The sequence below is a fragment of the Aotus nancymaae genome, unplaced genomic scaffold (genome assembly GCF_030222135.1).
Source record: "Aotus nancymaae isolate 86718 unplaced genomic scaffold, 86718_ANA_hifiasm-v0.15.2.pri h1tg000003l, whole genome shotgun sequence".
Classification (NCBI taxonomy): domain Eukaryota; kingdom Metazoa; phylum Chordata; class Mammalia; order Primates; family Aotidae; genus Aotus; species Aotus nancymaae.
Genome location: NW_026988414.1, coordinates 5,231,666 through 5,251,771, shown reverse-complemented (window position 1 = coordinate 5,251,771; position 20,106 = coordinate 5,231,666). Strand labels below are relative to the sequence as shown.

Sequence of the window (20,106 nt, the reverse complement as noted above, 5' to 3'; positions counted from 1 at the left end):
ACTTCTGTTAATGGAACACACTCGTTCTCCATCAGGCCTTGTTCCGTTGCTGATGAGGAACTGTGATCCCCTGTAGAGGGAGAGGCGTTCTGATTTTGAGTATTCTCTGCCTTTTTAGGCTGGTTTCTTCCCTTCATTATAAATTTATCCATCTGTCGTCTTTGTAATTACAGACTTTCTAATTAGGTCTCTGAGTGGATGTCCAACTTGTTGATTCCCAGCACCGAAATCTGAGCAATCCACTGTGCCGGCCAAAACAGCAGTGTTAAGATTGATGGTGCTTTTCTGCCCGGGAATCTCTGGTCTGGCTCCCTTCTTGAGTCCGTCCTTCAATCAGCTGAATAGGCGATGCTGCCTTCCCGGAGTTCCAAACGTCGGCCAAAAGGGGACCCAGTCCCGCTTACTCTGCACCAAGAACCACCGCGCCAGCCACAAGAGTCGCTCTGGCGACCTGTGGGGCTCCTCCACTGGGAATCTCCTGGTCTGTGAGCAACAAAAATTCATCTGAAAGTGTGGCGTCCTCTCGTTCTCTGCGCTTTCACTGGGAGCTACAATCCCAAGCTGCTAGTGATCAGCCATCTTGGATCTCTCTCTCTCTTTTTTTTTTTTTTTTTTTGAGACGGAGTCTCACTCTGTTGCCAGGCTGTAGTGCAGTGGCACAATCTCGGCTCACTGCAACCTCCGCCTCCCGGGTTCAAGCAGTTCTTCTGCCTCAGCCTCCCGAGTAGCTGGGACTACAGGCGCACGCCACCACGCCCAGCTAATTTTTGTATTTTTTGTAAAGACGGGGTTTCACCATGTTGGCCAGGATGGGCTCGATCTCTTGACCTCGTGATCCACCCGCCTCGGCCTCCCAAAGTGCTGGGATTATAGGCAGTGAGCCACCGCCACCAGCTTGAGGTTTTTTAGTGAGCTAATTAATTACTTCTATGACATCATCTAAATAACTGAAACAGCAGCTATACTCTCTGTATAGGTCACAATTGCCTATGAGTTTGTAATAGGAAAACCTATAGAAGTTTAGCATGTTGCAGGTCAGAGAATATGGAGAAATGCCATATTCACCCAAAGTTAAGGGGAAGGGTTTTTGATAGGGCTTGCTTTCAATCTGTGTATTGCTTTGGTTAGTATTATTATCTTTACTATGTCTTCCAATCCATAATCAACATGGGATATCTATTTATTTGTTTGTTTAATTTCTTTTAACAGTGTTTTGTAGTTTTCTTTCTCTCTCTTTTTTTTTTTTTCTTTTTGGACAGAATCTCCCTCTGCCACCCAAGCTGGACTACAGTAGTATGATCACAACTCACTTTAGCCTAAAACTCTTGGGCTCAAATGATCCTCTTGCCTCAGTCTCTCGAGTAGCTGGGACTATAGCTGTGTACCACTATGCTTGGCTAATTAAAATATATATATATATATATTTTTCTTTTTTAGCCACAAGGTCTTGCTGTGTCATCCAGGCTGGTCTCAAACTTCTGGCCTCAAGTGATCCTCCCAAGTAGCTGGGATTACAGGTGGCAGCCACCACACATGGCAGCTTTTTAGAGACAGGGTTTTGCCATGCTGCCCAGACTGGTCTCAAACTCCTGAGCTCAAGCAATCCGCCCACCTCGGCCTCCCAGTGTTAGTGTTACAGGCGTGAGCCACCATGTCCAGCCTCTTGTTTTTATCATGAAAGGGTGCTGAATTGTGTCAGATACTTTTTCTGTGTCAGTTGAGATGATACGTGTTTTACATGTTTTTTTCTTCTTTCTGTTAATGTGGTGTGTTACATTGATTGATTTCGTATGTTGAACTATCCTTGCATTTCAGGAAGAAATTTCACTTGGTGGTGGTGTATAATTCTTTTAATATGCTGCTGAATTTGGTTTGGTAGTATTTGTTGATATTTACTCTGATGTTCAAAAGGGATATTGGTCTGTAGTTTTTGTATAGTGTTTTTGTCTGGCTTTCATATCAGAGGGCACTCCTGACCTAATAGAATATGTTAGGAAATGGTTTGAGAAGGATCGGTGTTGGTTCTTCTTAAAATGTTTGTTAGAATTTACCAGTGAAGCCATCAGGTTAGAATCTTTTCTTTATTGAGAGATTCCGTGTCCTTGATAGTTACAGGTCTTTAAGGGTATTGTTTAATTTCCACATATTTATCAGTTTTTCAATTTTCCCTCTTATTGATTGCTACTTTCATTTTATTGTGATTAGAAAAAATATTTTGTATTTTTAAAAAGACTCAGTCTTTTAAAGTGTATTAAGACTTGTTTTATGGTGTAACACATGATCTATCCCGGAGAATGTTCTGTGTGCACTTGGTGGTTGACATGTTTTATAAAGGCATACCTCATTTTGTGTTTCACAGATATTACAAATTGATAGTCTATGGCAACCCTGCATTGAGGAAGTCTGTCAGCATCATTTTTCCTTTCCTTTTGCACATGCTCGCTTTGTGTTTCTGTGTCATATTTTGGCAGTTCTTGCAATATTTCAAACCTTTTCATTATTATTATATTATGGTGATCTTTGATCAGTGATTTTTGATGTTACTATTGTAATTGTTTTGAGGCACTACAATCCACATCCATAAGGTACAGCAAACTTAGTCATTAAATGTGTGTTCTGACTACTCAGTGACCCACCATTCCTCCATCTTTCCCCCTCTGCTTAGGCCTCCCTATTCCCTGAGACACAGCCATCTTGAAATTAGGCCATTTAATAAACCTACAATGGCCTGGTGTTTAAGTGAAAGGTGTGATAAGAAATGGCCAGGGGCAGACCTGTGTTACTTAAATGATTACAAGCTTGCTTTGCTTTTTATACACTGAGATTTTGTGCCACGGATCATATCCAAACTATGGTGCAGTAAAATAAAAGCAGAGATCAAGCGGTAACAGGAGGCATATGGTAAAGACCATCTAAGAGCGCCCTAGAACCGGGGAACACTGCGGTGTGGCTGCAGAGCAGGAAAAACTGCTTTGGTCACACGTATCTGCCCAACATAGAGTTTGTGTAAGGATCTCATAAAGGGAGCTTATGCAAAAGACTCTGGGAAGGAAATGCAACCACTGCTCACAGTACTCAGGACAGTCTTTGCAGATGGGAGCTGGTAAGGACGGAAGGCCTTACGGGCAGATATCACTGAAACGCCACAGGCTCTGCCTGTGTTTTTAGAATATGGAGCAATTCCAATTGCTCTATGTCTGCAATACTCGGGAGATAAAAGCCCCTTGATGCATTGTGGGTGGTCAGACCTTACGCACCTTATCCCACTACATCTCTCTTGCCAAAACACCTGGTTAGACAATGGGTGCTAAAATCTCAGTATCCTTAGTTAGCATTTCTTAGGAGAACTACATCTGCTATTGAATGCTGTAAACACATCCCCTTCCCCCAGCTGTCTTCCTCCTCAACCTTCCTCCCCAGACCCTGCAAGATTAACAAGATAATGCACCCAGTAAAAGTACATGAAGCCTAGAGCTCAGTGCCAACCCCTGGACCCATGCTGTAAAATTCTATTCTTGTGTCTTTGTCTTTACTTCTTTTCTCACTCCCTCATCACTGCGGGGACACAGGGCACCCACCAACAGGGTTGGGCTGGTTCCCAACAAAAGGAAGAGTCATATGCTTCTTACTTGAAATCAAAAGCTAGAAATGATTAAGCTTAGTGAGGAAGGCATGTCAATGGCAAACATAAGCCAAAAGCTAGACTTCTTGCACTAAACAGCCAAATTGTGAATGCAAAGGAAAAGTTCTTGAAGGAAATTGAAAGTGCTACTATAGTGATCACGTGAATGGTAAGAGAGCGGCAGCCTTAGTGCTGATAGGGAGAAAGTTTCGGTGGTCTGGATGGAAGATCATACCAACCACAACATTTCTTTAAGCCAAAACCTAATTCAGAACAAGACCCTAACTCTCTTAATTTCTCTGAAGGCTGTGAGAGAGGTGGGGAAACTGCAGAAAGAAAGTCTGAAGCTCGCAGAGATTGGTTTGAGGTTTAAAAAAAAAATGTCTCCATAATGTAAAAGTGCAAGATGAAGCAGTGAGTGCTGATGTAGAAACTATAGCAAGCTATCTAGAAGATCTAAGATAATTGATAAAGATGACTGCACTGAACAACAGATTTTCAATGTAGACGAAAAAGCCTTCTATCGGAAGAAGATGCCATATGTGACTTCCATAGCTAGAAAGTGAAAGACAATGCTTGGCTTCAAAAGACAGGCTATAACTATCTCATTAGGGGCTAATGCAGCTGATAACTTTAAGTTGAGGTCATCGCTCAGGTACCATTCCCAAAATCCTAGGACCCTTAAGAATTATGCTAAGTGGCTGGGCACGGTGGCTCACACCTGTAATCCCAGCACTTTGGGAGGCTGAGGTGGGCATATCATAAGGTCAAGAGATTGAGACCATCCTGGCCAACATGGTAACACCCTGTCTCTACTAAAAATACAAAAAAAATTAGCTGGGCGTGCTGGCACACGCCTGTAGTCCCAGCTACTCGGGAGGCTGAGGCAGGAGAATCCCTTGAACCAGGGAGGTGGAGATTGCAGTGAGCCGAGATTGCGCCACTGCACTCCAGCCTGGCAACAGTGAGAGACTCTGTCTAAAAACAGAAAAAAAGAATTATGCCAAGTATACTCTGCCTGTGCTGTATAGATGGCACAGTGAAAACTTGGAAACAGCCTATCTGTTTACAGCATGCTTTACTGAATATTTTAAGCCCACTATTGAGACCTGCTCAGAAAAAGATTCTTTACAAAACATTACTGCTCATTAACAACACAGTTGGTCACCCAAGAGCTCTGATGGAGATGTGCAAGAACATTAGTATTGTGTTCATGCCTGCTAATACAACATCCATTCTACAGCCCGTGGATCAAGGAGCAATTTCAATTTTCAAGTCTTATTATTTAAGAAATACATTTTGAGCCAGGTGCAGTGGCTCACACCTGTAATCCTAGCACTTTAGGAGACCAAGGCAGGCAGATTGTTTAAGCGTAGGGGTTCAAGACCAACCTGAGCAGCATGTAAAACCCTGTCTCTACAGAAAATGCAAAAAATTAGCCAAGCATGGTGTCATGCACCTGTAGTCCCAGCTACCCATGAGGCTGAGGTGGGAGGATCACCTGAGCCAGAGAGTCAAGGCTGCAGTTAGCCGTGATCGCACCACTGCACTCCAGCCTGGATGACAAAGTGAGACCCCCCATCTCAAAAAAAAAAAAAAAGGATATTTTATAAGGCTATAGCCACTAGAGCTGCTATTGATAGTGATTCCTCTAATGCTCTGATGGATCTCTGGGCAAAGTAAATTGAAAATGTTTTGGAGTCAGCACAGTAGCTCACACCTGTAATCCCAGCACTTTGGGAGGTTGAGGCAGGTGAATCACTTGAGGTCAGGAGTTCAAGACCAGCGTGGCCAACATGGTGAAACCCTGTCTCTACTAAAAAAAAAAAAAAAAATACAAAAATTAACATGGTGGCACATGCCTGTAATCCCAGCTAGTTAGGAGGCTGAGGCAGGAGTATCTCTTGAAGGTAGGAAGCAGAGGTTGCAGTGAGCTGGAATCGTGCCACTGCACTTCAGTCTGAGCAACAGAGCAAAACTCTGTCTTAAAAAAAAATACTAAGAATCAAACAGAAAGAAAGAAAATATTTTGGAAAGGATTCACTATTCTAGATGCCATTAAGAACATTTGTGATTGGTGGGAGGACATCAAAATATCAGCATTAACAGAAGTTGATTCCAACCCCCACGGATGACTTTGAGGTGCTCAAGACTTGAGTAGAGGAAGTAATTGGAGATGTAGTGGAAATAGCAAGAGAAATAGAAACAGAAGTGGAGCCTGAAGATGGGACTGAATTGTTGCAAAATCATGATAAAACTTGAGTGGATGAGAAGTTACTTCTTAGGGATGAGCAAAGAAAGTGATTTCTTGAAATGGAATCTACTTCTGGTGAAGATGCCATGAACATTATTGACAACAAAGGATTTAGAGTAAGCTTTTCCAACCTGTGGCCCAGGACGGCTTTGAATGTGACTCAACACATACTCATAACCTTTCCTAAAACATGAGTTGTTTTTTGTTTTTTTTTTTTTGAGACAGAGTCTCACTCTGTTGCCCAGGCTGGAGTGCAGTGGCGCAGTCTCAGCTCACTACAACCTCCACCTCCCAGGTTTGAGTGATTCTCCTCCCTCAGCCTCCCGAATGGCTGGACTGCAGGTGCGCACCACCACACCTGACTAATTTTTGTATTTTTAGTAGAGAAGGGATTTCAATATGTTGGCCAGATGGTCTCCAACTTCTGACCTCATGATCCATCCACCTCAACCTCCCAAAGTGCTTGGGATTGCAGGTGTGAGCCACTGCGCCCGGCTGAGGATTTTGTTTTTGTTTTTGTTTTTGTTTAAGCTCATCTGCTGTCATTAGTGTTAGTGTGTTTTATGTGCGGTCCAAGACAATTCTTCTTTCACTGTGGCTCAGAGAAGCCAAAAGATTGGACACCCCTGATTTAGAATATAAACTTTATTGATAAAGCATCAGCAGAATTTAAATAGATTGACTCAAATTTTGTGGAAGATGTTCTACTCTGGGCAAAGTGCTATCAAACAGCATTGCATGCTACAGAGAAATCTTTTGTGAAAAGAAGAATCAATTGATGTGGCAAACTTCCCTGTTGTCTTATTTTAAGAAATTGCCAGGCCAGACATGGTGGCTCATGCCTATAATTCCAGTACTTTGACAGGCCGAGGCAGGCGGATTGCCTGAGCCCAGGAGCTCAAGACTATCCTGGGCAACATGGCGAGACCCTGTCTACAAAAAATACAAAAATTAGCTGGACATGATGATGCATGCCTGTAGTCCCAGCTACTTGGGAGGCTGAGGCAGGAGAACCGCTTGAGCCCAGGAGGTTGAGGCTGCAGTGAGCCGTGATCACACCACTGCATTTCATCCTGGGCAACAGAGCAAGACCCTATCTTGAGAAACAAAAAGAAAGAAAGAAATTGTTACGGCTACCCCATCCTTCCGTCCCCACCCTGATCAGTCAGCAGCCATCCACCCAAGATAAGACCCTCCACCAGAAAAAAGATTACAGCTGGCTGAAGGCTCAGATGATTGTTAGCATTTTTTTAGCAATAAAGTATTTTTAAATTAAGGTGAGTGCATTTTTTTAATACATCCTGCTATTGCACACTTAATAGACTATAGTATAGTGTAAATGTAACTTTTTTTTTTTTTTTTTTTTTTTGAGACGGAGTTTCACTCTTATTACCCAGGCTGGAGTGCAATGGCGCGATCTCGGCTCACCGCAACCTCCGCCTCCCGGGTTCAGGCAATTCTCCTGCCTCAGCCTCCCGAGTAGCTGGGATTACAGGCACGCACCACCGTGCCCAGCTAATTTTTTGTATTTTTTTTAGTAGAGACGGGGTTTCACCATGTTGACAGGATGGTCTCGATCTCTTGACCTCTTGATCCACCCGCCTCGGCCTCCCAAAGTGCTGGGATTACAGGCGTGAGCCACCGCGCCCGGCCCAAACGTAACTTTTATATGCACCAGGATACCAAAATGTATGTGGCTCACTTTATTATGCTGTTTGCTTTATTGCGTTGTTCTTGAACTAAACCAACAGTATCTCTGAGGTATGCCTGTATATGTCTTTATAGTAGGCTTAACTGGTTTATGATGTTGTTCAAGTCTCCGATTTCCGTATAGATCTTCTGTCTGCTTTTTTCTGTCCATTCTTGGAAGTGGGTTATTGGAGTCTCCACCTTTTATTATAGAACTGTCTATTTCTTCCTTCAATTTTATCCACTTTTACTTCATATATTTTGGAGTTATCTTGTTAGGTGTGTACATGTTTATAATTGTTATATTTTCTTGATAGATTGAACCTTTTTACTCAACATATAATTATTTGTCCCTTGTAACCTTTTTTGACTTAAAATCTATTATCTCTGAGAATACAGCCATCTCAGGCCATTTTTGTTATGCTTACATGGAATATCTTTTTTCATCCTTTTGCTTTCAGCCTCTTTGTGTCATTATATCTAAAGTGAATCTTTTGTAGACTCCACATAGATGAGTCGTTTTTTAATCCAACTCCTGGCAAGGATTCACTTTACTGTTTAGCTATTTGTTTTCTGTATGTCTTACATGTTTTTTATTCCTCAATTCTTCCATTATTGCCCCCGTCCGACTTTTTGTTATTTAGGGGTTTTGGGTTTGTTTTGCAGTACACCATTTTGATTCTTTTCTTTTGGTGTATGTTTTTAGTTATTTTCTTAGTAGTTACTTTGGGGTTTGCAATTAACATTTTAAACTTCTAACAACTTAGATTGAATAATACCAACTTAGGTTTAGTACAGTCACTGCAATGTATGTCTCCTGTCTGTCCACCTTCATGTTGTCATTGTCACTGATTACATCAGGTTTATAATTATTATTTTATGCATTAGACTTTTAATTCATATAGGAACAAAGGAATTATAAACCAAATGTGCAACAATGATGCCTTTTTTTTTTTTTTTTTTTTTTGAGACGGAGTCTCCTCTCTCTCTTGCCCAGGCTGGAGTGCAGTGGCGTGACTCTGCTCACTGCAACCTCTGCCTCCTAGGTTCAAGCGATTCTGCTGCCTCAGCCTCCCGAGTAAGTGGGATTACAGGTGCATGCCACAATGCCTGGCTAATTTTTGTTTTTTGGTGGGGAAATGGGGTTTCACCATGTTGACTGGGCTGATCACAACCTCTGACGCACCTGCATCAGTCTTCCAACGTGCTGGGATTATAGGAGTGAGCCACTGAGCCCAACCAATGACTTTTATATTTACCTATATAGTTAACCTTTACCAGCAGTCTTTGCTTTTTTGTGTGGCTTTGAATTTCGGTCTGATGTTCTTTTATCTCAGCCTGAAGGACCTTTTTAGCATTTCTTATAGAGCGGGTCTGCAGGTAACAAACATTCTTAGCTTGTTTCTCTGAAAATGTCTTAGTTTCTCCTTCATTCTTGAAAGGATACTTTTGCCAGATCTTAATTGACAGATTTTTTTTAAAAGCACTTAAAATAGATTATCTACTGCCTGTGGCCTCCCTGATTTCTGATGAGAAATTAGCTGTTAATTTTAGTGAGGATTCCTTTTATGTGAGTAGGAGCTTCTCTCTTGCAGCTTTCAAGATCCCTCTTTGGCTTTGGCTATTTCTGCAGTTTGACTATAATGTGTCTTAATGTGGATGTCTTTAACTTTATCCTGCTTAGAGTTTGTTGAGCTGCTTAGATGTGTAGGTTCAAATCTTTTATCAGTTTTTAGAAGTGTTTGACCATTATATATTTCTTCAAATTGGTTTTCAGCCCTTTTCTGTACCTCTACTTCTGGAGCTCCCATGATATGTATGATGGTGTCCCACAGGCACCTCAGGTTGTGTACATTTTTCTTTTGTTGTTGTTGTTTTGAGACAGGGTCTCACTCTGTCACCCAGGCTGGAGTATAGTGATGTGAGCATGGCTCACTGTAGCCTCAACCTCCTGTACTCAAGTGATCCTCCCACCTCACCCTCTTGTGTTGCTGGGACTACAGATGCATGCCACCATGCCCAGCTATTGTATTTTTGGTAGAGACAGGTTCTTACTATGTTGCCTAGGCTGGTCTCAAACTCCTGGGCTCAAGTGATCCTCCCACCCCAGCCTCCCAGAGTGCTGGGATTGCAGGCATGAACCACTGTGCCCAACCCATTTTTCTTCATTCTTTCTTTCTACTCCTCAGCTGGATAATTTTATTTACCTTATCTTTGAGTTTGTTGATTTTTTTTTTCCTTCTGCCTGCTCAAGCATGCCATTGAACCTCCTCTTACGAACATGTAATTTCAGCTTGTATTATCTTGCCAGGGCTACCATAACAAAATACTACAGGCTGGGTGGCTTAAGCAAGGAAATGTATTGTCTCACAGTTCTGCAAGTGGGCAGTCTATGATCCAGATGTTAGCAGGTTTGGCTTCTTCCGTGGCCTTCTTCCTCAGCTTGCAGATGGCCTCCTTCTCACTGGGCCCGTACAGAGTATTTTCTTTGTGCGTGTACATTCCTGGTGTCTCTGTGTGCATCCAAATCTCATCTTACAAGGACACCCATCATACTGTGTTAGGGTGCATGTAAACGGCCTCATTCAGGTTAATCACCTCCTAAAGGCCCTACATGTAAATATAGCCAGACTCTGAGGTACTGGGCTAGGGGAATGCATTTCAGCATGTAATACATCCGTTGTACTTTTCAGCTCCAGCTTTTCCATTTGGTCCTTTTTTATAATTTCTTTTTTTTTTTTTTTTTTTTTTTTGAGATGGAGTCTCACTCTATCACCCAGGCTGAAGTGCAGTGGTGCCATCTCGGCTCACTGCAACCTCTGCTTCCTAGATTCAAGCGAGTTTCATGCCTTAGCCTCCTGGGTAACTGGGATTACAGGCACACACCACCATGACCAGCCAATTTTTATATTTTTAGTAGAGACAAAGTTTCACCATGTTGGCTAGGCTGGTCTCGAACTCCTGACCTCAAGTAATCTGCCCACCTTGGCCTTTCAAAGTGCTGGGATTACAGGCATGAGCCACCGTGCTGGCCCCTTTTTATATTTTCTATCTCCTTATAGATGTTGTTCTCCTGATTTTCTTTATTCATCATTTTCTTTTGTTCTTTGAGAGTATTTAAAACAGTGGATTTAACCTCTGCAACTTGTGAGTACAGTGTCAGCGTTTCCTCAGGGACAGTTTCTAATTCTTTTTCCTTTGAATGCACCATATATTCCTTTTTCTGTGTATGCTTTTACTTTCTTGTTGAGAACCGGGCATTTGGAGTATGATATTGTGATAACTCTGGAAATCAGATTCTCCCCCTCAGGGATTGCTTTTGTGACTTGGTGAGGTTACAGTTGTCTGTACAATGACTTTTCCTATTTTGTAAAGTCTGTATTCCTTGTTGCATGTGGTCACTCACGTTTTTTTTTTGCTCTTATCCATGCAGCCAGCCTGTGACCTGGCAGTTTTCCTTAAAAGTCTGGATCTGTGTATGCACTTGTATAGATGTAGGTATAGGTGTCTTAAATCTTGTGATAGATGCCACCCCGGGAACCACTGTAGCTGAGGGGGCCCAAAAATGGTGAGCGGGTTTCCCAGACTGGCCAAAATGCACAACCGCACATTTTTGGAGGACGAGGTCCTTCCTCCACCTGCCACCCCTTGTATGAACCAGCTGCTGTGGGAACACAGGCCACCTTCCTGCAGGCTGCCTGTGGCAGGGCTGTGGAATGGGGATTTATGCACACTGATCTCTTCTGAGCTTTATTCAGCAGCCTCCCTTCATCCAGCACTCTCTTGGTTGCTGTGAGTGTCTGATCTGCTTCCAGAGTCCCGAAATCGTGATTTTGATTATTTTTCCAGCTTCCTGGTTGTATTGGTGGAGGGACCAACCCATGGAGCTTCTAACTGCACCATTTTCCATAACCTCCCTTGTGGCATTTATTTTTGTAGGACTGGTTTTTTTTATTTTTATTTTTATTTATTTTTTTGAAATAGAGTCTCCCTGTGTCACCCAGGCTGGAGTGCAGTGGCATGATCTCAGCTCGCTGGAACCTCCACCTCCCGGTTCAAGCAATTCCCCTGCCTCAGCCTTCCTAGTAGCTGGGATTACAGGCACACGTCACCACGCCCAGCTAACTTTTTTGTATTTTTAGTAGAGACAGGGTTTCACCATGTTGGCCAGACTGGTCTTGAACTCCTGACGTCAGGTGATCCGCCCACCTTGGCCTCTCAAAATGCTGGGATTACAGGCGTGAGCCACCGGGCCTGGCCTGTAGAACTGATTTTAAATGTCTTATACTCCGTCATCCAGAGTTTCACAGCAGATGACTTGAACTTTATGAAGACAACATAGGTTATTTGACAAATAGTGTTACAGAAATGGCTTGCCTTTATGGAGGAAAAAGGACTGGGTCCCAACCTTACTCTTCATGCCAAGATAAACTCCATGTATTAAAGGTTTTATTATTTTTTTTATGGTACCAGGATAACAACCTGAATAATTATTTTTATTTTCAAAAATAATTTTGGGCCAGATGTAATGGCTTACACTTGTAATCCCAGCTCTTTGGGAGGCCAAGGCAGGAGGATTGCTTGAGCCCAGGAGTTTAAGACCAGCCTGGGCAACACAGTGAGACCCTTCTCTTAAAATAATATTATTATTATTTTGGAGTTGTGAATGCCTTCCTATGTCTGACACAAACCCTTGGCAAAAAAATCTGTAAAATCAGCTAACTGAAAAAAAAATCACAACATAGGATAAAGTTAACTTTCTGAATTTTCAAAAAGCCCTACAGATCAATAAGATTAATTGCCCAATTTATTTGAATCAAGGATGTGACTGATTTTATAAGAAAAAAACACAAATGACCAGTAAACAAGTACAGAGTGCCAGCCTCATTCATAATTAAGAAAATACAGATCAGAACGGGAATGCATCATGTCACTTAGGAGATATGCAGACTTTATTTTTCTTGTTTAAATGATATCCAGTCTTGGTAAGAGTGCTAAATAGACACTGTCATTGATTGTTGGTGAGAGTGTGACTTGGTGTAGGCTTTCTGGCAAATAATTTGGTAATATGTATCAGAAATTTTTTAAAAAAATTAGCTAGGCATAGTGCCATGCCTATTGTCCCAGCTACTCAAGAGGCTGAGGCAGGAGGATTACTTGATGACCCAAGAGTTCAAGGCTATGTCAAATGCACAGCTCTTCAACCAGCAATTCCACTGGTAGAAATTAAGCTACAGGTATTTCCAAAGGTATACAAGATAGTTACGTAAAAATATCTATTGTAGCATTGCTTGTGATTTCAAAACCCCTGCCAACTGAAATTCTGTAAGAGGAGAACTGCTTAAATTACGATACATCCATATAATAGAAAGCTACGTGGTCATTAAACAGAATGAGTTAGTTCTTTTTGTGCTAATGTGGGAAGATCTCCAAGATATATTAAGTGACAAAAGCTAAGTGTAGAATAAAATGTAGGGAATGAACCCAGTTGAGTAGAGATTTTTAAAGGATGTATATGATTTATTCTGATATATGCACAGAGAAGTTTCTAGAAATAAAAACAGGAGTTTAATGGTGATTTCCTTTGGGGGAGACTAGGAATAAATGATGGAGAGATTTTTTTTTTACACCTTTCTATAAATTTTTTTACATGTGCATGTGTTATCCCACACCCCCTTTTTCAAATAGCTAAAAACAAAATTCTACAGTGGTGAGATCTAGCAGAGAATCTGTTCACCCAGATGTAGTTTCCAGAATTTACATACTTTTAGTCTACTCGTTTATATGGTCAACTTTTTTTGAAATTACGAATACCTAATAGTTTTTTTGTGATCTATTTTTGTTTTAAATTACTATAAAATGTTTTAAGATGTATAAAACTATAATACTTCACTCTAAAAACACTGACTTTTAAGATTATTAATGACTAATCTGGCATTTTGGGCATCTTAGAGGAGGCAGAGTGACGTGATGGGAAAAACAGCATCGAGACTTTAGAGTCATACGACCTGAATTTACATTTCAACTTAATACAAACTAGCTTTTAACCTTAGGAAAGTTACTTAAAATAGCTGAACTTCAGATTATCAAGCCCTGCATTTGCAGAGTAATTATAAAGATTAAGTTAAAAAGGTATGCAGTCCCTAGCATGTCGTAATTACTCAAGAAACCTTCATTTCTTCTCTTGTCATCTCTCCCTATCCCTCAAAGATGACTTTCAGTCTTTGTCTGCATTGTCTGGCTCTTTTATATCACACTTAGGAAACTTGGGGCTGGACGCGGTGGCTCATGCCTGTCATTCCAGCACTTTGGGAGGCCAGGCGGGCAGATCGCTTGAGTTCAGAAATTCGAGACCAGCCTGGACAACGTGGCAAAACTCTGTCTCTGCAAAAAATACAAAAATTAACCAGGCGGTGGTCATGCCTGAAGTCCCAGCTACTCAGGGGGCTGAGATGGGAGGATCACCTGAGCCTGGGAGTTTGAGACTGCAGTGAGCTGTGATCACGCCACTGCACTCCAGCCTGGGTGACAAGAGTGAAACCCTGTCTCAAAAAATAAAATAAAAAAATGAAAGAAAGAAAACTTGGTAATTTAGCAATGTTTGGATATAGGATCAGAGCAAGGTGACACAGCGGTGATAAATCGTTTGGGTGTTTTTTTGTTTGTTTGTTTTTTGTTTTAATTACAGAATTGCGGGGAATTTTGGAGTATGGGCAGGATCTCTAGCACAGCTCATCTTGTGTGCCATTGTTAGGAATTGTTTCTAATGCTTGACTTACCCCACAGAGTATATTTACAGTAGCAACACAGGCAATGCCTTATTCTTTGTTATAACTTTGTCTTCTGATTGACTCTGTTTGATAGCAGGGACATACTATCCTCTTTGGTCTATAACTCTTTAGACAATTTGGAAATCATGAGATAAGAAGAATGCCTCACCTTGCAGTTTCATTCGGTTTCCTATCCTCAGAAGCTCTTAAACGGCTAAAATTCTGGCAGCGGCTAGAGAAACCTGCATTGCTCAGGGCATGAGTAACTGTGCCCATCTGGTGCTGAAAGACCAGAGGTGCAATTGTCCTGTCCTTCCCACTCCAGCCCCCAGGCCCCTCATTCCCTGACTGTACTCTAGCCTAATGGTCTCCTTCTAATTCCTTGAAATTGCCAAATTCATTCCTGCCTCGAGCCTTTGCATACACTTTTCCTTGTTCCCACCATTCTGTTCTCCCTCCCTCACCACAGCCTGTCAAGTATCAGTTAAATCTGAGGCTTAGGGCCGGACCCGGTGGCTCACGCCTCTAATCCCAGCACTTTGGGAGGCCGAGGCAGGTGGATCACAAAGTCAGGAGATTGAGACCATCCTGGCCAACATGGTGAAACCCTGTCTCTGCTAAAAATACAAAAATTAGCTGAGCATGGTGACACATGCCTGTAATCTCAGCTACTTAGGAGGCTGAAGCAGGAGAGTGGCTTAAACCAGGGAGTCAGAGGTTGTGGTGAGCCGAGATCACACCACTGCACTCCAGCCTAGCAACAGAGCAAGACTCCGTCTCAAAAAAAAAAAAAAAAAAAATCTGAGGCTTAAAAATTCTATCATTTTGAGCTGGGCACAGTGGTGTATGCGCATAGTCCCAGCTACACAGGAGGCTGAGGTGAGAGGATCACTTGAGCCCAGGACTTCGAGACTACAGTGGCTATGATTGTGCCACTATGCTGCAGCCTGAGTAAAAGAGTGAGACTCTCATCTCTTTAAAAAAAACTCTGCCAGGAGCGATGGCTCATGCCTGGAATCCCAACACTTTAGGAGGTTGAGGTGGGTGGATCATTTGTAGCTAGGAATTCGAGATGAACCTGGGCAACAAAGCGAGAACCCCATCTCTACAAAAAAAAAAAATTTTTTTTTAATTTTTTTAAAAAACTGGCTGGGCATGTACATATAGTCCCAGCTACTCAAGAGGCTGAGGTAGGATGATTGCTTGATCACCCAAGAGTTCAAGGCTGCAGTGAATTATGATTGTGCACTCCAGCCTGGACAACAGAGCAAGGCCCGTCTCATTAAAAAAAAAGTTCTGTTGTTTGAATGGCTATCATGTTTGTTTGTACTTGGTTTTACTTAGGAGATTCGTATAGCTTACAAATCCTGTGACTGAGGATTCAGTTCTCTGCCCCACAGACACAGAGACAAAATCAGGAGTTCCACAAGGAGCAGTGGTGAGTCCTGCTTTTGGCAAACTCACACCTGCAAGCCTTGCTCTAGGGATTGAATTCTTCACCCAGTAGGGCCCATAGGCTAGGAGACTTTGTGGAACTTGGAATTTATCTTAATGATGGAGCAGGGGATAAAATCAGTTTCTCTTTGGACTGGAATTAGTACTAATTTTTCTTTCTCTTACAGCACCAAACAAGATTTGTGATGAAATGGAGCCTGGAACAAACTCTTTTCGGGTAGAATTTCCTGATTTTTCCAGCACCATTCTACAGAAACTGAACCAGCAGCGCCAGCAAGGACAATTATGTGACGTGTCCATTGTTGTCCAAGGCCACATTTTCCGGGCACACAAAGCTGTTCTTGCTGCTAGTTCACCCTACTTTTGTGACCAGGTACTCCTGAAAAACAGCAGGAGAATTGTTTTGCCTGATGTGATGAACCCAAGAGTGTTTGAGAACATTCTCCTATCTAGTTATACAGGACGTCTAGTAATGCCCGCTCCAGAAATTGTAAGTTACCTGACAGCGGCAAGCTTCCTCCAGATGTGGCACGTGGTAGACAAATGCACTGAAGTTTTAGAGGGAAACCCTACAGTCCTTTGTCAGAAGCTAAATCATGGCAGTGACCACCAGTCACCAAGCAGCAGTAGTTATAATGGCCTGGTAGAGAGCTTTGAGCTGGGCTCTGGGGGTCATACTGATTTTCCCAAAGCCCAAGAACTGAGGGATGGTGAGAATGAAGAGGAGAGCACCAAAGATGAGCTGTCATCTCAGCTCACTGAGCACGAATACCTGCCCAGCAACTCGTCCACAGAGCATGACCGACTGAGCACAGAAATGGCGAGCCAGGATGGGGAGGAGGGTGCCAGCGACAGCGCCGAGTTCCACTACACCCGGCCCATGTACAGCAAGCCCAGTATCATGGCCCACAAACGCTGGATCCACGTGAAGCCCGAGCGCTTAGAACAGGCTTGCGAGGGCATGGATGTGCACGCGGCCTACGACGAGCACCAGGTCACAGAGTCCATCAACACTGTGCAGACAGAGCACACAGTCCAGCCTTCGGGAGTGGAGGAGGACTTTCACATTGGGGAAAAAAAAGTAGAAGCCGAGTTTGATGAACAGGCTGACGAAAGCAATTATGATGAGCAGGTGGATTTCTATGGATCTTCCATGGAAGAGTTTTCTGGAGAGAGGTCAGATGGGAATCTAATTGGGCACAGACAAGAGGCTGCCCTCACAGCAGGCTACAGTGAGAATATTGAAATGGTAACAGGGATTAAAGAAGAAGCTTCCCACTTAGGATTCTCAGCCACCGACAAGCTGTATCCTTGTCAGTGTGGGAAAAGTTTCACTCACAAGAGTCAGCGAGATCGACACATGAGCATGCACCTTGGTCTTCGGCCTTATGGCTGTGGTGTCTGCGGTAAGAAATTCAAAATGAAGCACCATCTCGTGGGCCACATGAAAATTCACACAGGCATAAAGCCATATGAGTGTAATATCTGTGCAAAGAGGTTTATGTGGAGGGACAGTTTCCACCGGCATGTGACTTCTTGTACCAAGTCCTATGAAGCTGCAAAGGCTGAGCAGAATACAACTGAGGCTAACTAAAAATAGGATCTGGCCCTTGAGTGGCATGCACAAAAATAAACTATGGTAATTAATGCAAATCTGGGCACAGATGATGCGTGCTACTTGCTATTATGAGAGAAGCTTAAAAAAAAAAGGAAGATATTTCTGAAAGACCAGCTCTAAGTAGGCCAATTAAAAAAATCTAATTCCTGAAATTTGTGTGTTCCAGTCCTGGCCTGGAATGGGTAATGGGGTGAGTTAACCCACTGCCCAGCTGGCAAGGTAAACCTTCCGACCAGTTGTGATTGAGACAGGTGGACGGAGTCACCTGCTCTTGGAACTGGACTCCACCCCACCAGTTCCGTTTCGAGTGGCAACAGCTCTGGATCACTCATTGTTACAAGGTCATGCCGAAATTTTATTTTGCTCTTGCTATAGATACTTAGATAATATAGATTTGATTTGGTAGCTGTTTCACTGAAGGAAATGCTACTATGTAAAAGCTACAAATGATGGGATTTCTAGGATGAGAAATTGGTTAACAGAGCTCTCTTTCTGGTGTATTCTTTCTAAAGGATATTTTAACTAAAACTATGGAGATGCTAAGAGAGTGACTTTCTGATGAAACAGATAACTCACGGTACAAGTTTCAGTTTCTATAAGATGCCACTACTATCACAAGGTGTTTCAGACTCTTGATAAGGCAGTATTTTGTATTTTAGTACTAACATAGAGTTTGAACAGTTGTATCTAATGTAATTCTCTAGGGTACCAGAGAGAGAGATTTCTCATTGGTTTGCTTTCCCAAATCCTGTTTACTTAATTGTAGCCTCCATGCATTGGGGTCTACTCTGTGGCTGGTAGACACCGAGCTGCTGTGACTCTGATCACGGTACCACGGGCCACTGCAGCCCCCTGCTCTGTCTTAGATTATGGTGCTTTACAAAGAGGGCGGTCAGCCACCATGCTTATTGGGAAGGAGCCACAAGTTGTGGCTGAGAGTTCCCTGTGGACTTTAGTAGTTCATAGCGTGTAAGGCGACACTCCACCAATCAGTGGGAGTGCAGATAGGATTCTATAAGTGGTTATACCTAAGGGGAAAAAGCTCCCCAAGAAGAACCTTGAAAATACATTCTTTCAAGGTGGGGGAGATACTCTTTAGAGGGGTACACTGAGCTAATACTGCCAGTTCTTTATGAGTGCTGGAGTGTGCTTTTGAAAGGAGTCCTAAGTTTAGCAAAGTCGTCTACAGATTCATGCTCCCAAATTATAGATAAAGCTGCTTAAATTTACAAGTCCACAAAGCTCTGCCTACCAAAAAAAAAAAAAAAAGAAGAAAAGCAGCTATTCTGAGACCTTTTCTGCCCATCAGTTAGATGGTTTAGGTCAAAAAGAAAGGTATATTCCACATGCTTTTAAGCTGTGTAATCCACCTGAGGTTATTACCAGGGTGGGACAGGGTGCCACTACTATGTCATCTTTTCCATAAATGTACTGGTTTATTTACTTCTAAACAGAAACTTTTTTTCCTTAAAATAAAAATAATTTTTCTTGGATTTGGGGTGAAATTTTATTTTAATTTGGCTTAGCTGTAATGTAATAGACATTGCTGGCAATGGCCTCTGATTCTCAAGCTCCTAACACCAAGGTGTTCACTTGTTGAACATTGTCTGGAAAGAGGAAAGAAAATGCTTATTTACCAGTTAATTTTTGTAAGCAAGATTACAAACAGGGATTTATTCACAACACTGTATCATTCTCGATATATAAAAAGCACTTTGTATTTAAAACTTTATTATAAATATATATATATTGTTTTTTTTAAACCTAGAAACTAGATATTACCTCTTGGTTGTTTGCCACATGAATAGCTTCTCTTAGTATTGAAACGTTGCCGGTTAGCAGTCCTTTCTCTGTACCTGACACACGTATACAGAGGTGACTGTATAATCAAGCCTGATGTCTCCTTTTCATTTTCTCATGGTAGAGGCTAGTGGGTTTTTAGGTATGATCCTAGCCATTATATCTGAGGAGAAATTGTTTTATTACTCCTACTAATTTCAGTACTAAGGTGGTGATGCCATTTTGTTCTGCCAAAAACTGATCACCCTCTCCCATGGTATTAGCAGAACATTTCTGCCTGTTTGGAAGGTTTGGTGTGCTGTTTCTCATTAAAGACTATTCCTATGAGCATTAGGACACTGTGGGAGAAGAGTCTGCGAGGTGAAAATATAGATATTCCGGGAGAGTCGTGGTCCTTCAGTTCTGCTGAAATCAGCATAGTGCCCTTGTCACAAGGAAGAGTTTTTGTTCAGCTGAGAGTGGTGGCCAGCCCTTGGGTGGTAGTTTTGGAAGCAGTCAGTTGTGCCAGGACTTATTAATATGTTGTGAAGAGAAGAGTGTCTTCTTGAAAGCCTTATGTGTCCATCAGCTACTAAATGTAGAACTGAAATAAGTTTCTCACATCTGTTCTTTTTAAGTTTTCTGTGGTATTTGAGGTTTTGGTAGAAATTGGAATCGTTTATCAGGCAGCCAGACCCCATGAGGTGGTAAGTATCTGAAATGCTGGCCATGTTCAGAGAGGCAGGAGAAGGGGATTGCTTTAGTTTGAATATTAAAAGTGAATTTTTATAAACTCTGGGTTTTACCTTTTTTTCCTCCCCACCTTGGGTTGGAGGAATAGTCTCTTCCTTTCACCTCAATACAGCTTTAGAAACCTTTATCCTTCCTAATGAGTTTGGATCGTTGTGGGTAACATTGT

The 20,106-nt window shown here is 42.2% G+C and overlaps 1 protein-coding gene across 2 annotated transcripts in view; it reads left to right on the top strand.

Moving 5' to 3' along the window:
• Nucleotides 1–18,901, top strand: part of ZBTB43 (zinc finger and BTB domain containing 43) — a 30,989-nt gene extending 12,088 nt beyond the window's left edge. For both annotated transcript variants that reach the window (XM_012458130.3, XM_012458129.3), the window contains one exon: nucleotides 15,958–18,901. In XM_012458130.3, the coding sequence (XP_012313553.1) occupies nucleotides 15,981–17,384 (1,404 nt within the window). In that variant the 5' untranslated portion in view covers nucleotides 15,958–15,980 and the 3' untranslated portion in view covers nucleotides 17,385–18,901. The remainder of the gene's footprint in view (nucleotides 1–15,957) is intronic.
• Nucleotides 18,902–20,106: the final 1,205 nt, after the last annotated feature.